The sequence below is a fragment of the Cucurbita pepo genome, chromosome LG09, assembly GCF_002806865.2.
Source record: "Cucurbita pepo subsp. pepo cultivar mu-cu-16 chromosome LG09, ASM280686v2, whole genome shotgun sequence".
In the NCBI taxonomy this organism is placed as follows: Eukaryota; Viridiplantae; Streptophyta; class Magnoliopsida; order Cucurbitales; family Cucurbitaceae; genus Cucurbita; species Cucurbita pepo.
The window spans coordinates 3,536,179-3,553,420 of NC_036646.1; the positions used below are offsets into that span (position 1 = coordinate 3,536,179).

General features: G+C 38.1%; 2 protein-coding genes across 2 annotated transcripts; one reads left to right on the forward strand and one right to left on the reverse strand.

Moving 5' to 3' along the window:
- The first annotated feature begins 421 nt into the window (after positions 1–421).
- Positions 422–12,441, forward strand: LOC111802050. The gene is made up of 17 exons (XM_023686306.1): positions 422–1,039; positions 1,297–1,345; positions 1,741–2,178; positions 3,087–3,448; positions 3,525–3,716; positions 3,786–3,974; positions 4,130–4,204; positions 4,968–5,034; positions 5,114–6,215; positions 6,295–6,351; positions 6,747–6,933; positions 8,908–8,925; positions 9,015–9,355; positions 9,706–9,958; positions 10,048–10,791; positions 10,875–11,121; positions 11,524–12,441. Exons 1-17 carry the CDS (start codon positions 647–649, stop codon positions 11,955–11,957), a joined length of 5,148 nt encoding a protein of 1,715 aa, XP_023542074.1. The 5' UTR covers positions 422–646; the 3' UTR covers positions 11,958–12,441.
- Positions 12,442–12,638: 197 nt separating this feature from the next.
- LOC111801816 (inorganic phosphate transporter 2-1, chloroplastic-like) lies at positions 12,639–15,534 on the reverse strand. The gene is made up of 3 exons (XM_023685988.1): positions 14,490–15,534; positions 13,794–13,985; positions 12,639–13,711 (listed from the first exon to the last, which is right to left on the reverse strand). Exons 1-3 carry the CDS (start codon positions 15,201–15,203, stop codon positions 12,884–12,886), a joined length of 1,734 nt encoding a protein of 577 aa, XP_023541756.1. The 5' UTR covers positions 15,204–15,534; the 3' UTR covers positions 12,639–12,883.
- Between the last annotated feature and the right edge of the window lie 1,708 nt (positions 15,535–17,242).

The following is a 17,242-nucleotide window of genomic DNA, read 5'->3' on the forward strand; positions in this document are numbered from 1 at the left end:
AAAAATATAATATAATAATGTACCAAAAAATATTCTAAAAATTCAAATTTATAAAAGCTGAAATAAAAGGATGGTTGTAACATCATGAAAGTATAATAGTAAAATAAATAAATATATTTATTTTTTATATGTAAAAAGACCGAGATGGGATAAGACGGGGATGGAGACCGGGAATACAATATTCTTAATGTAATTTAGAGAAATCTCTTCCCATTCCTTCTTTAAACACGATTTCTCAATCTATTCAAGACGTTATTATGACGTGCGAATAAATGAACATCTCTGATAGTAACGAATAAGAATAAAATTATTATAGGAGAAAAAAAAATGATGGTTAAATTATTATAGGAGAATAAAATTATTATAGGAGAAAATATATTATTATGGGCTTTTGAAGGTTAGGCCCAGTTTTTGGAAGAAAGAAAATCGAAGTCGACGTGGTTAGCCACAACCGACGGCAAGGAAACGGCGACGTAATGGTTGCAATTCATACTGGACTTCTTCCCTCACAAAATTCCCCTTTCTTTCCCCGCAGCCGCAGGGCGTAGTAACAATGCCGGAATTCGGAGCTTGAACCCTGACGCCGCCGTATTCTTCCACTGAATCACCGTACCTGAAGAAGAATCCGCCATTAATCCACAGAGATATGGATTCTTACCATCAGACTCACCATTTCCCGGGGGCTCCGCCACCTCCGCCGCCCCCCTCCGCTGCCGATCCCTACTACCACCACCACCACCACCAGCAATCGTCGTTGAGACCACCAGTTCCTCCGCAGGGTCCATGGTTCCACAACCAATTTCAATACCACCCTTCGCATTCTGCGTCACCTTCTCCTCATCCGCCTCCGTCGCAGTGGGGACCGCCGCCGGCGCCTCATTCCGAACATGCTCCTCCTCCTCCTCCTCCTCCTCCTCCTCCTCCTCCTCCCGGTGCTTATCCTCCACCTCCTCATCCTTATCCTTCGCAGCCTATGCACCACAACCAGTTTCCTCCTCCTCGTCCTCCTATGTTTCAGCAACTCCCTCCTCATTCGCAGGTGATTCAGGCGAATTTCGTCATCTTTCGATTAAATTCTTGTTCCCTGACTACTTTCTTGACCTGTCGGAATTTAATGCCATCAACTGGTTTAGGATATTTGTCATTGTTCTGATGGTTCTTGGAGTGGGAGTGGATTCATTTAGGTTTCTTTATCTATCTTCTAACATTTTCATAACTTGTGAGGATCGTCAATGTACTTTCTATATGTTATATTCGTCCATATGCCATGTCTTTACCATATATTGATCGTTGTAGGAATGGAACAACCCGAATTGGGCTCCGCATCAAGCTTGGGAATATCGAGGTTTGTTCTTAATTTCCTCATGAATTCTTTTTGTTTGATTCTACCTGAACTTTCTTTAGTTTGCAAGAGTTTACCTGTCATTTTACAAAGTATAGATGCCATTCTTGCTGTTCTTATATATCAAATGCTTATAGTAACGATCTGTATGAAATGCTTATAATAACGATCTGCTTATTGTGGATGGGTTGCTTGGTTTATCCGTATTGCATCATTACGTGAAACAATTTCTCCACTTACACGTTTTGTGTTGTGTTATTGTGTTGTCAGTCTCTTTCTATTATGATCCTTTTTTCACTGTGATGCAAATTTTAGGAATTCTTTTTGGTCCTTTGAAATCTTTGTGCCCCTTCAGTTTACTGCTTCTGTGCACCTTCTTTTAAATATTTTAATGGCAGCCCAAGGCAATGAAGAAGATTGGGCGGCCAGAGCTAGGGCGTGGGCGGATGCGAAGACTGCAATGGACAGTCAGCAATCTCAGTTTGCACCTACAGGGAGACATGAAGAACATAACTATTATCAGGATCAGTACTCGCAACCAATTAATTCAAATCATCCAGATATGTCTCATCAACCTCCTCCTACAACCTATGAACAGTATCCAGCTTCAGCAACAACTGTTTCCCGGCCATCAGCAGCTCATCACTTGGAGTCCACACCTGTTACTATGAGCAGTGAACAATCTTCTTATTTTTCAGATGGGCGTCTAACTTACTCTGTCACTGATGGTAGTTATGGAGGCAACATGAGCTCTGTTTTACATCACCAAGGGAAATTATCTTCAAGTCCATCGGTTCATCAGCAGGAGGTACCTTCTAGTAACTATTCTGTTACAGGTAATGATTCACTTGTGTATGAGTGTAGTTATTGTTGAAGAATCCTACTTTGAAACTCATTTAGTATTAAAATTGATGTTCTTTTTGTTTCATTAATTGTTATTATATTCAACGTTTATGTCCTTCTTGTCATTGAACCACAATTGATTCTCTGTGGGCATCTATCATTATGAAATTTATTACTATTATTATGGTATAATTGTTGTTAATGCTTTTATCATTATTATTATAACAGATAATTGCTACTGGCTTGTCAATGTATTTTTATATATAATTGGTTGGTTGGGGAGCTCTTTGAGTGCTCAAGAGAAGCTGGATTGCTGTTGTTATGTTGTGCCTCGTTGCTTCTCTTATAGTTTAATCCCTATTTTATAGACTGATGGAGGTTACAATCACGAAAGGCTAACAAGTTCCTGCTTGGGAATATAGGATGAAAGAACCTTCCCCCCTCCCCCTTCCCCATCCCAGGGCATGCGCTCGCATAAAGTGAAAAGAAATGGTAGAATGATCCCTCTTCTTCATACTTCATTATCAGTGTTCAGTCTAGATTCCAAGACTTAGAAAAGCTGGTATTTGAATGAAGCACCTAGACGTGTTAATAACTTTTTTTTTTGTAAGTGTTCGAGAAATAATTTTAGGTGAAAGTTGCGTCTCATATTCAGCTTTTACCACAATCAAGAATGTGATCAACTTTTTCAGGATCATAATCATGTTGAGAGTTAAGTCGTCAATTGTACACTTGCACAAACATTCAAATCCTCCAGAGCAAAAGCTTGTTTGAAGCAGAGATTTGTTATTACTTTTTAAATACTAGGAGTCCTATTCACTTAGACTTACGGCTCCTTATTTCTCGATGCTACTGTTGTTTCTCTTAATAGTTCAATTTTACCTTAAACACCTAATGGCAGGTAAAGAAGATACTGTAGATCAAAATATACAGTCTTTCAAATCACTACCTATGCAAAATTCATCAGTTCATGGTGGACAGCAGCATTTCCAATCACCTATTCCTCCGCCCTATGCATATAGCAATGAGCCAGGGCCAATTGGTCCCATGACCAATCTTGCAGATCAGCCTTTAGATTTTGCTCCTAGGTTCAGTCACGATCATGGTCTAAGAATGCATTCTGGCTTTCCTCGCAATGATTCAGCCAGATCCACTAGAGGCAATGATTCAGGCGTCCCAATGCCGTCCTTAAATTCATGGTCTTCTATTTCTCCTGGCATGATTTATCCACCAATTCCTCCTGTCTTGGCTTCTGGAGCACAGGTTCTGGATTTTTTTTAAAGTTCTTTTTGTTCTAGGTCATCAAGATAAATTCCTGAAAATTGTTATAAATTTTCAGCTTGATCCTCCTGTAGCTGTACCTTCTTCTGTTCCTGGACACACACCGTCCCCATTTGGAAGGTTTGCTGGTTCTGGCATCACCCCTGCAATTCCTGCTGCCGCTGCTCCATTTCCTGGTTCTGCACTTCCTGCCACAGTCTTATCTGGTGATGCATATGGCATGTCAACTATGTCTGAACGTCCAAAAAAGGTAAACAACTGACAACAACTGATATTGGAAATATGATAAACAACTAGTTAACTGATCCTGTAATTTTAGGCTTCTGTGCCAAATTGGCTCAGAGAGGAAATCAAGAAAGCAGTGATCACAAGTTCTTCTGCTGACCATCCTAAGGAGGATGCTGAGCTCATGGAAGATCAAGGAGTTGACAAGTCTTATGCAAAGGGTGATCAAGCTGATAGTAAAAGTATTGATTCTTCTAGGTCGACTGAAGAAGAAGATGATGAGGTTCTCTATAATATATTCTTTTCAGGATAATATTCATGCTCTTCCATGCACTATCTTGTGGATGGGGGCTTAGAATCAATACTTTTCTGGTTTATCCAGATGCGACTTCCTCTATGTTCTCTTTTGGTTATGGAGTTCATCTTTGTGCCATGCAGGATGTTGTAGAAGGAGCAAGAACTGCAGCAACAAATCAAGAAATCAAGCGCGTGCTGACCGAAGTACTCTTAAAGGTTTTGTTGCTAAATCTGACCTACATGTTTTCAAAACTTGATAACCATTCTTGAATTTCATTTCCTTACATATTCTGGTTTCATACAATCTTAAACTCTGAATTAGTACTTTGTTTCCCTATTCTTTTTGTTGATTTAGAAGGAACTTTTCAACTTAGAAAGCCATTCTGAAAATCAATTATTTCTTTGAAAATTAGTTTTGGGTTTTGACATTTGCAATAGGGGTTGGAACATCCACACACACATATATATTCATTTCTTTGTTCTGTTGCACGGATTTTTGAATTCATTTATATATTTTGTGGATTTGTAAGGAAGCTAAAATTACTTTTTGAAGTTGATCCATGTTGGATTGTCATCTCGTAGTTAAGTTGGGATTTTATTGAGGGAATTGTTACTAAAGAAGGGAGGACTTTTTGATCCCGTACAGTAACTGCTGTTCTAAGTCATTAATCTGGTTGGGAAGAAACAGAATAAGTTTGGATTTGAATTGGCCAGATTCAGAAATGTCTTAATATTGTTGGTCTAAGCATAGGAAGTTGCGACCTTTGGCATCTCGTTTCTTCATTCATGACTTGATTATTGCTATTTGATGAGTGGAGGATTCTGTATCTGCCGTTCCTTTCCTCAATAAATGTGTGAAGAACATGTTTATATGTCAGTGAACTTAATCTGCAGCATAGTTGACTTATGAAATTACTTCAAAATTTCTCTATACTTCCCATGCTTATGTGTATGCATGTTTAAAATGATTTCTACACAGGTTACTGATGAACTGTTTGATGAAATTGCTACAAAAGTTCTTGATGAAGATGATCTCGCTGTTGAAGGTAACTATCTATACTCTTACTCCCTGCTTTTCTCCTCTCCCTCTCTTTCTCACAATGCTATTTTTTCTGTTCCATTCAGCCAAACTCAATGTAGTCACTTCAAATCAGAATGTCTCTTCATCTCCCTTTCCAGTCTCAACTCCCAAAGCTTCTGCCAAGGTTTTGTTGCCAGTCAAAGTTCAGGAACCTGATAATGACGATACTAGTGAAAAGTCGAGTTCCAGCTCACCTGGAGATGTACTTGGTCTTGGAAATTATGCTTCTGATGATGAAAAAAATGATGATAGAGATGGTGAAATTCAGAGTTCAAATATGCAAGGTTCCAAGACAATGTTCAATGTTGAGCTATCCAGTACAAAAAGAAATTTGAGAGATATTCAAGATGCAGTTGGAAATGCTAGCACTCCAGGAAATGTTATAGAGCACAGTGGAAATCATGTAATAAGTGACATCAATGACGGTTCAACCAGTTCTGTTAATGAAATGAGTAAAAACACAGGCTTCAGTAAGCTGAATGATGATTGGATGGATCGAGAAATGGGTCAAGAACATTCATTGAAGCCAAGCTCTAAAGGTAAAGATAATGAGACAAAGTTTGGGGATGGAATTGCCTCTGGGACAAGGGATGTTTTAGGCATGGTATCTGAACAGCAAGGAAAGAATGTGAATGGTAAAAATGCATCTAAAGATCCGCATGATGGGGAAACTAAAACAAAACCGCTCGATAGTGGTAAGCAGGAAAGTATGAGGGGTTCTTCATTGAAAGATCGTGTCAAGGAAGAAGGGGAGGTAAAAACTAGAACAAATGAGAAAGCAGATGAGAATCGTCTGAAGCAAGATGCCAGGCGCCCGAGGAAGGAAGACGCAGATGATCAGACTATCCAAAAGGGAAAATTGAAGGACCAAGATGTTAAGTCTGGCGAGAAAGGTAAGGATTCCGACTCGAGACACAGGTCTACACATCACAATTCAAAGGACGAAAGGAGAGAAGACAAGCATCTGAGGGCCAGCACTAAAGATGGAACCGACAGAAACAGGGTGTACACAAAAGACGACGAAGGCAGAACGAGACAGAAAATCTCAAGTGAATTGACTAGGCACAAGAGCAGTAGAGACAGAAATAAAGACAAGGCCGTCGATCATTCAACCAATTCGAGTGATGACTCGGACGATTCTAAAAGGTATTTCTTATGGATGTTCCTATTCTTTTTCCCCTTTGAAAAAGTTATATAGGACTTCATTCCTAGCTCCTTTCTGCAGGAAGGTGAAATCCAGAAAGCGTGACAAATCCCCATCTCCAATCAGATCTAGGAGAAGGTATTGTAATCCTAAACCTCTAATTCACTTTTGCATCTTTGGAAATTCCATGGAGGTTTGTCTGTGTAATTTTATCTTCTTTTGATCGTTGGACTAAAAAAATGAACATTGTTCCCAAATTATTTCATGATTATACTTTGTGATTTTAATCATGATGATCAAAAGTGAGGAATTAATGATTCAAGCAGTTAATAGAATACATCTTTAGGATATTTTCTTGTGGATTACCAATCCATGCTCTTCTCCTTCACATAAAGATAGAGGTTATCCTTTATGGTGTATGCTAACAAATAGTTTCTTGACAAGTTTTACACTGCACGAGGCTGAGCATCTCTGTTATAAGCTTTTGCAAGTTTAACTCACCAAATCAGTATAATGGATGCTTTCATTTCTAGACAAGTATCGCGGTCACCACATAGCAAGCACTCTCAGCGCAGGCATTCTCCCTTCTCTTCTCTTGAAACCACCAGGTATGCCGCAATGTCTCATAGATTTAGTTTGTGTTATGTGTTCTCAGGACATGTGCACACTCATCCTCATAACAGTAAGCTGCTCCAATGGATGCTTCAGATTCTTTGTTACTGATTGTTCTTTAGGACTAACTACACATATCATACAGGACAAGGAGGTCAAGGTCTCGGTCTCCCGCAAGACGGCGCAGATGATTGTCAAATGATTAAGAGAATTCGAACCAATTATACTCGTTTGAAGACTCGTAATCTTGATTTCAATACCTGAATCTGAGTCTAAGCTGCAAATCTTTTTTGAATTTGAAGAGGTGGCAATGTTATGAATGCCTGTTTCAATGGCTTCACTAGGTGGTTGTGATATACTCCGATGGCCATGGACGTTAGCCATCGATGCTATCTGTTTTAAACCGATAGACACGACATACTCGTCTAGGAGCTGCCGCTTTAAATATAGCGATATTGGTTACTTCTAGCTAAGTTTCCTTTGATGTATGAGGAGCGTGGATTTGAATCAGAAGGGTTGGTTGCCCGAGAGTTGGGAATGAGGAGCAAAAAGTGTTGTATGATGGGAAAAGAAATATAACTCAAAGGGTTGAATTTTTGTGCATGTATTTGACTACCTCCTCTCTCTCTCTCCTCTTGGTGTCTAATTTGAGTGTCGATCCGAGTCTATTAGGATAAAACACTAATTATCATCTCAAAACCCTTTTATCTTTGCAATCATTGAACTTCTATGGCATGCACTTTGATGGTTTCAATTGTTTTTTTGTTTCGATTTAAGAGAGTTAAGTTATATATAGTCTTACGTATTAAATTTGAAAGATGGTCGAGACAATAAACTTTATTTTAACATATATTGTTTAATTGTATTTTATATAATTAATATATTATACAAATATAAATAATCTTATACTCATTTTCAAGAATAATTAATTGTATAATCATCTTATAAAAAGAAATTTTAGAAGAGTCTGAGCAAGAACTAAGAGTGCTTATATGACTTAATGAACCGAGCAATTCGAACTATTCAACTCAAAGTGTAGGTTATGCTATCTTTTGTTTAAGTTGAGCCATCCGAACTATTCAACCCAAATTATGGCTATTTACGAGTATAATCCAAATTGTGGCTATTTACGAGTATAATTTTTTTTTTTTTTTTTGTTGGGTTAACTCGAACTTAAAAATAGGATACATAATACAAACTTACATAAATGAAAGATATTTAACGTTTGTAACTGATTTTAGCGATACATAATCCAAACTTACATAAATGAAAGATATTTAACGTTTGTAACTGATTTTAGCGATACATAATCCAAACTTACATAAATGAAAGATATTTAACGTTTGTAACTGATTTTAGCGATACATAATCCAAACTTACATAAATGAAAGATATTTAACGTTTGTAACTGATTTTAGCGATACATAATCCAAACTTACATAAATGAAAGATATTTAACGTTTGTAACTGATTTTAGCGATACATAATCCAAACTTACATAAATGAAAGATATTTAACGTTTGTAACTGATTTTAGCGATACATTACAACGGGTGAATTTTTTATATTCTAAGTATTATAGAATTTAGTTATTAACCTTATATATATTATAAGATTTTTTTTTTTTAAATAATTAAAAAAATAAACAATCTGATTGAGAGGAAAAAATATTTAAAAAAAAATAATCATAGGATTCAAAGATGAACGAATCTTGCTCGACCCTCTCTCTCTCTGTCTCTGACTGTTGAAATCGTAAATGGTTCATAGCTTCATTAATGGTGGAATGCAGAAAATGGTGCTTTCGGACTTCGATAATCATATTTGATATTCATAGGTAGAAGGGAAGGGATAAACGAAGCAATCTCAGTGGGCATTAAAGTATTATTAGCTTCAGAAAACGACAGCCCTCACATGGCCGGTGGCGTGCTCCGTTTCTGATGGCGCGCTAATGGAACTGGTGCGTTTGTTACTTTTGCATTGCGTTTCTTTCGGTTAAAGTTTCACAAAATCTCTCTCTCTCTCTCTTAGCTCTCAGATACAATAAGTTTTACCTCTCTATGTTCATGCCGATCTTCAGTGACGAACATTGCGCAGTATGAAGGTCTTTGGCGTTTTCGATTCCATCCATTTTTTCTTCTGTTAAATCTTGCTTTCTTCTTCTGTTGATGTTTTGTTTCTGTTTTCCGACAGGCGATTGAGGCGGGACTTTGGTCGATTTGGCTCTCCGGATTGGTATTGATTGCTCTCTCGTTATACGCTACTCAAAGTTTGCCTTCCTTCAAGGATCGTTTTGTGAAGCCCAAGCTTCGCTACAGAGCCTTCGGCGATCGACGTAATCCTTCGGTTTCCATATTCTCTGCGCCTCGCTCTTTCACTGGTAATATTGGAGTTCGACAGAGCTTGGCTATTCGGTCATGGCTTGCTCTGTCCCCACAAATTACAGTCGTTCTGTTCAGCCAAGACCTTTCCGTTGCCGCATATGCACGTTCTCTCAGTTCGCGGGTTTATGTTGATAGCGACATTGATTTCACGTAAGTAAAATTGTTATGTTGTAAGGAATTTCTAAGTGCTTATAAATTTCAGATGTAGTTCGTCGATTGCTTTTGTTCATATCAGTATTCATTGGTGTTTGTTTAGGAATTTTGGTGTCATCAAAACCTGTTGGTTTGGTTAGTTCTATTGATGAAGTGTAAAAGCATCTACTGGATTAGGACTTGAAAAAAATCTGAATATCTGCTCTTTCTTTGGCTAAATCCAGATGAGACGCTTATCATAGATTAAAATGTTGATCACCATGAAGAAGAGATACTGCATTAGCCCTCGTGAAGAAATATGATACATCATGATATTGATCATTTTTCTTTTTGTCTTTTTTGTCTAGATTCCTTGGAACCCCATATTTCCATTCAATGATGGCAAGATCTCAGTCATTTGCATCAGACATTTGTGCCTTTCTTCATCCTGAAACTATTCTTCTTCCTGATTTTATTTCCACTCTGAATTATGCTTACAAACTCGACCGTGATTGGCTGCTGGTTGCTTCGTCCCGAAACATCTCGTACATACCATTCTACTTTGATGAGTCCAAGAGACATTTCCCAACGGAGGATAAAAAATTGTCGAGATTACAGAAGGTACTAAGAGTAGCATCTTGCAGACTTTTTTCTGGGATTGAGACAACAACTGAGCAACTCGTTATTTTCTTGCTTTCTTTTGGTTCCAGGAGCTGCTCAATGAGCATTGGCGATGGAGTCACTGTGGAGGAGTGAAGGAACTATTGGCATGGAACAACCAGGACATTCCGTTGCACAGTGGAGTTCTTCCTCCTTTCCTGTATGGAAGAGGGATCCATAACAATTGGGTCATCAATGAAGCTGTGGCATCTGAATTCAGGTTTGTGTTTGATGCTAGTTGGACCATCAGCAGTTTCTATCTCCAAGATCCAGAGCAACCATCTGATAATGAAACAAGAAGCTGGGAATATTCTGGCAATTATCTTCTTGGTTCACTATATGGATCTTCATTTCATCCGGATGCTAAATATTCTAGTCTGGTTAAACTTCTCAAGTGTAATGGGCAATATATCCTGACCAACACAACAGAAAATGCAACATATCTGCCAAAGAACCAGAGAATGCCTGGTTTATGGAACACGCAGGTGTTGCATTTTGGGAAGAAGAAGAAGAAGCCTACGGCTTGTAACCATGGCTTTCGATCATTGGATAGACTACATGACTGCTCATTGGAAAAAGGGGTATCATCTTCAGAATCTTTAGAGCTTCCATTTTCCTTAGAGTTTCTCCTTCCCCTAATTGCAGACAAGACTAAGACAATTGTACTGACAGTTGCTGGATATAGTTACAAGGACATGTTAATGAGCTGGGTTTGCAGATTGCGCCATCTACAGATCCCTAATTACTTAGTTTGTGCCATTGATTCTGACACCTATCATTTCTCAGTCGTGCAGGTTCTTCTTGCTCTCTGTTCTGTGTGTGCTTTTAGTCTTCTCTGCTATGGTTTTTATTAGATTTTTTTTTTTTTTTATGCTAGGGTTTGCCTGTTTATAGAGATCCATTGGCTCCGACCAATATCAGTTTCAATGACTGTCACTTTGGAACAGAGTGCTTTCAGAGGGTGACAAAAGTGAAGTCCAGAATGGTTTTAAGAATATTGAAGCTGGGTTACAACGTACTTCTTAGTGACGTTGATATATATTGGTTTAAAAACCCTCTGCCTTTTCTTTACAGTTTTGGTTCTGGTGTTCTTGCTGCACAATCTGATGAATACAAGAAGACAGGTTTCATTCCTATCCTAGCATGTAACTTTAATGTTGAGGATTGTTGGAGGGAGTCTCACATAGGCTAATTTAGGAAATGATCATGAATTTATAAGTAAGGAATACATCTTCATTGGTACGAGACCTTTTGGGGAAGCCTAAAGAAAAGCCACGAGAGTTTATACTAAAAAATGGACAATATCATACCATTGTGAAGAGTTATGGTTCCTAACATTAAATGAAAATCTCACTTTTCATATGTTATTGAAGTACACGACCAACCGTTTAAATTTAATAAGGGAACAGAAAACTTGGAATGCACGGATAACTAAACTAAAACTATTATTTGGGGTTTATGTAAAATATTTATATTCCAATTTATCCGATTATTTACGTCACTTTCTTGTTTGATTGTATATGCAGGACCAATTAACTTACCTAGACGCTTGAACTCTGGGTTTTATTTTGCTCGTTCTGATGAATCAACAATAGCTGCCATGGAGAAGGTGGTGAAGCATGCAGCAACTTCGGGCCAATCGGAGCAGCCAAGCTTCTATGATACCCTTTGTGGGGAGGGAGGTACTAATCGAAAGGGTGGTACTAAATGCTTGGAACCTGAAACAAATTTAACTGTTCATTTTTTGGATAGAAACCTCTTCCCTAACGGTGCATACCTAGAACTTTGGAAAAAGAAAAATGTCAAAACAGCCTGCAGGAAGAAGGGCTGTTTTGTTCTCCACAATAACTGGATTAGTGGAAGACTAAAGAAACTAGAACGTCAAATGTTTTCAGGCCTTTGGGAGTATGACACGAGCACAAGGATGTGCAAGCATAACTTGCAAGGTAAAATTTGGTGAGTTCCTTCAGTAGAGCGGAGGACTTGAAGAAACTACTTTCAAATTGGATGGCTTTTTGCCTTCCCACAGGCATGAATTTGGAAGAGAGATGCTATTGGAAGGTAAACATTGAGCTTGTGGCTAGACCATTGGTGCTAGAACGTGTTCTTCAGATGAATTTTAAGGGTTCGATCAAATGCTCTTTCTGTTCGTTTATTGATGAAAGCTCAGCATTCCATGTGACCATGAGTATTAGTGAAACCAGTCAAGAATATCAATGTTCTTGTCGCTCTGTCAGCTACAGTCTGTCATTCCTTCTGCTAACACTGACAAACTGAAGTTAAGCAACACAGAGAACATTTTAAGGCAAAGATTCTCTGAAGGAAACCATATGTTGGATGAGAAGATCACTGTTTATGAGTTTGTGAAATGATAGTTGTAACATCCCAAGCCACCGCTAGCAGATATTGTCTTCTTTGGGCTTTCCCTTTTGAGCTTCCCCTCAAGGTTTTTAAAACATGTCTGATAGGGAGAGATTTCTACACCATTATAAAGAATGCTTCGTTCTCCTTTCCAACCGACGTGAGATCTCACAATAGTGTTTACCCCTTCCATGCACTCGGGTGTTTGATTCCCCAAGCTGTTGATTTTGTTATCAAGTGTTTGAAATGAGTAGGCCTATTTGATACATTGAAAGAATGATTACACAGCCAGAATAACACAAAATTCATTTCTCTACGTTCAGTCTGCAGTATTACAGACATCTTCTGCAAGGATCCAAATAGCAAGAAGGAAAAAGAGGCTGAAAACAAGCAACACACCAGTTGCTTCATTGATGCTGTATATAAACAAGTGATTCCCATTTGGGAAAGGAAGAAGATATATTGAATGAACCGAACACACAAATTGTTTGAAGAGGCATATCTGAAATTCTCAACATACATGCGTCATAAAACATACGCCAAAAGCTTGGTCAAGATCCATGTATAGAGAACTGAAAGGAAAGCACCAACAGGAATGGTCACAGCCCAAGAAAGAACAATCTCTCTCACAGTTTCTGATCTAACACTGTTAAGTCCCCTAGCAAAGCCAACCCCCATGACTGCACCAACCAATGTATGTGTTGCTGAGATTGGCAAACCCAGTTTAGATGCAATTAGAACCACAGAAGCAGCAGCAAATTCCGCTGCAAATCCTCTTGTTGGTGTGAGTTCTGTAATCTTCTTCCCAATGGTTGCTATCACTCTATAGCCCCATATCATCAACCCAGCTACAATTCCAAACCCTCCCCAAGCAAGAACATCAAGTGGAATGACAATCTCGGCGCCACCGACACTGCCATGAAGTATCGACAACGCAGCAGCCAAGGGGCCAATTGCGTTTGATACATCATTTCCGCCATGAGCAAATGACATAAAGCAAGCAGAAAGAACCTGCATATATCCAAATACCCCATAAACTATCTCCAATTGAGTTCCCTTTGGACCTGCTATCTCATCTAGAAATCCAATGTTTTTCTCCTCAGTTGTACTCTCGTCTGCCTTCTTCAAAGACGAAGCAGCAGCTTTGTTAAGTAGATGCCCAAGTTGTCTCTGAATTATTTTGTAGACAAGGAATGCTCCTACTACTCCAAAGCCTACTGCCTGTGCTACAACCCATTTAAGATTCTTACTCGATGGAAATGATATATATGATATTCCAGTTACGCCGAGGAATACGAGTAATGGTGCAGCTGCTGCAGCTGCCTGTCCTGGGTTCTTTGCACTGTACACAAACTGAAAATAACATACAGTTAATTATTTTTCAGGTTCCTATGAATGCAATGGCTTAATCAAGGCAAGGACTCAAGGAACACACCCTACGAATGCACTTGTAGACAAGGAATGAGGCCAGTGCTCCAATTAATGGAGAAATCACCCATGAAGAAGTAACTCTCGCCAATGAGCCCCAGAAGACAGCTCCAACTCCGCCATAGACAAGACCAAATCCAACCATTGATCCCACTATACAATGCGTGGTCGAGACGGGCCATCCATAATATGATGCAATCTTAGCAGAGATATTGAAAGATAAACAGGTAAAGTTAGAGATTCTTTTCCTATTTTTATTCTTACATTGACAATTATCTCTTGCTAATTGCTTTCTTAAGAAAATATTTGAATTAATAACGTTTTTCTTGAACATTTTTAGTTTTCAAAATATTTGTCAAAAGTGGATAACAACACAAAGACAAAGATATAGCATTTATAAGCTTAATTTTCAAAATCAAACGTGTTGAAGATTGATATTTAGGGAATGGTCATGGGTTTATAAATATCTATTGATATGAGGCCATTTGGGGAAGCTACGAGAGCTCAAAGTGGACAATTATCATACAATTGTAGAGAGTCATGATTCCTCCTAACAAAATGGGGTAGTATTTTGTTAGAATTTAAACGGTCGTTTACTATACCTCTCTCAATTTTCACTATGAAATGCTATTATATGAGCTATTAAGAGTCTTATTTGTGGCACAAAAAGAAATTATCTATGAATTTGACTAAATGTTAGTACCTGCAGCCAAGAACCAGCGGCAGCCAAAGACGAAAGCAGCCCAACAAAGTGCAGCATATCCTTTCCCTGAAACACACCAGCCACAAGAATCCCATTTTGCATTGTGCTGGTGACATGGGTGCCCATAAGTAACGCCCCAGAGAATTCCAAAACCGCCGCTGTAACCACCGCCTGCCGGAGCGTCAATGCGCCGGAGCCGACAGAGGTCCCCATGGCATTAGCCACATCATTGGCTCCAATATTCCAAGCCATATAAAACCCAAACAACAAAGTGGCATACGACAGAATCTTGGTCTTCAAAGCCAAACCCTGCCCCAAAGACTTCATGAAAAGTGGGAAACTGAGAGCTGAAAATGCTATACATGTTATAATAGCAGTGGCAGTCCTTGAAGAAATGTGAAAAGCCTGAGCCATCCCGGGTAATTCATCTTCCCCTGCAGCTTTCTCAACCTCATGATTCTTACTGAATTGAATGATTTCCTGTTTTCCTCCGCCGTCTGCTTCAGCAAACGAGGATATTCCGGCAAAAGGGTGCTTGAATCTCGAAGTGGAAGAACAGTGGTAAGGCTTGTGAGCCAAGAAATAATGTCTATTGAGAATCTGGGTTTGGAGTAAGAAGAAAGATGGGCGATTGTTGGGTAAAACAGAGGGAGAAGGAGGTTGAGATTTGGTGATAGCTCTGGAAGTTGAAAACAAGCAATGAGCGAGAGACATGGCTGATGGAGAAGGAGGAGGATTATCCAGAGAGAATATTGAGCATGGATTTCAATGGAGGAGAACAGAGGAGGAAGAACAGGGAGCCATGGTGATCGAGGGCTTAACTCTGCATCTTCTTGTCGGAGTTAAAAATGAGCTCTCAGTTGGGTTGCGTCCACGATTTCAAATGAGTGGTTCTTGTGGCTTTTGTGTTTCTGCCATTTCTTCCATGGCCGCCAAACTCAAGCGTGTGAGGCAGCCTGGAAGACGACGTTCATTTTTTGGATAATTCTCCTCAAAACTTAAATTTTCTCAATTAAATCTTTATTTTCAAATGGGTTGGATTAGATTGTGACTTTTTTTTTTTTTTTTTAATTATTTAAAAAATTATATATAATATATATTATTTTAATTAATCTAAAGTCTCGATCACAGAGGATAAATATTCTCAATCTCTTTAAAGGTAGAATAAGGTTAGGTTGAGTTAGGTTGTGACCCTATTTTTTGAACCTAATTAAAAAAAATGTTGATTCAAATGATAGTAATTTCATCTAATCCAACTCAACTTTTCTAATTTGGATTAGATAGTCGAGATGCATAGTTATCAAGTCATATGGACATTTTTAATCTCTAAACGTCTTGCCTTTACTGCTATATCGGGAGTTACTTCACGTATTGCTTGCCAGGATTTGTTTATGTTTTTTTGGTTAAATCTTTTTCATGGCTCGATAGATAATTTGATAAGCCAATGGTTTTTTTTCCGTGTTTCAGAATACAGTTAACCAACATGTTAACTAATCGATTACGATAAATTGGATTGGATTTTGCAATTTTTTTCTTCTGCAGTACCGACGTGACATGAGTGAGAGGGGTTCAAGAATCAGTTTTTCTTTTTATAAGGCTAAAATCATTTATTTTGGCTTTTTGACCTCATATTGTATTGTAGGCATATTGTATTGTAGGGTGGATCTCTAAAGATATGAAAGATCTCCGTTGCTACGTATACTTTCATCAAATACGGCTTTCCACAGAATTCTAAAAACATCTTGATAGATCATCTTCTTCGTTACATACTTAGCTACCAAATAACTAACCTAAAAATCGTAGTTGGAAATCTCATATTTCCTTTAAGAACAGCCTCAAAGACCTTTGCAACAAAGTCACCGTAGAACGACGAAAATCCAACCAACGTCGTATAGAAAATCTCACCGATGCTCCACATATCGACCTACTGATCGTACTCGTATCCTCTCAAACCCTCGAGCACGATGTAATAAGATTTTCTAACGAAGAGGAAGGTAAGAGAGTCAAAGATGAAAGGTTGAAGAACAGGAGTCTAAAATGGGAATTTGAAGAGAAGAACCGAGAAAAAGGGAGCATCGAAGTCAAGGTTGACTAATAAAAGAGGGAGACGACGAGACGCGACATTAGTTCAGTTCGTAGGGCATTGATGGAAGAGGGAGACGAGATGTGACAACTAACAAGGTGTACTAACATGGACCTATGAAAGAACACGGGTTGGTCGGACCTCTCTCAACACGGTTTTATTTTATATAATTTAATCAGGTCAGGTCGAGCTGACTTATATATAGTTTAATAATACTTCATAAATAATTTTTTTTTAAGTAAGTATCACGTATTTAATGAGGTGGTAATTTCTAACGGTAAAAATTATATTTTATGAAGTTTTATCTGATAGTAAAATTCTAACGATATAAAAATTTTAATTTTTTCGAGATGGTAAAAATTAAATTAAAATTGTAATTTAATTGGTCGAATCTGGACTACTTCCACTTTAAAGCCCAATTGTTGAGAATGGGCTTCTATCTTAGACACCGTGATTTTCAATTTTTAAAATTTTTTAAAAACAAATAAATTATTAAAAAAACTTTTATTTTTCGTATATATAATATGACCGATTTTTCTCCAATATTTTTTAAATATAAATATATATTCTAGGAGTGTTCGTCAATTATTTGGCAATCTTATTAAATAAAACTAACTCAATATTATATATATATTATTTAGATTATTTATTTAATTTTTTTATTAAAATA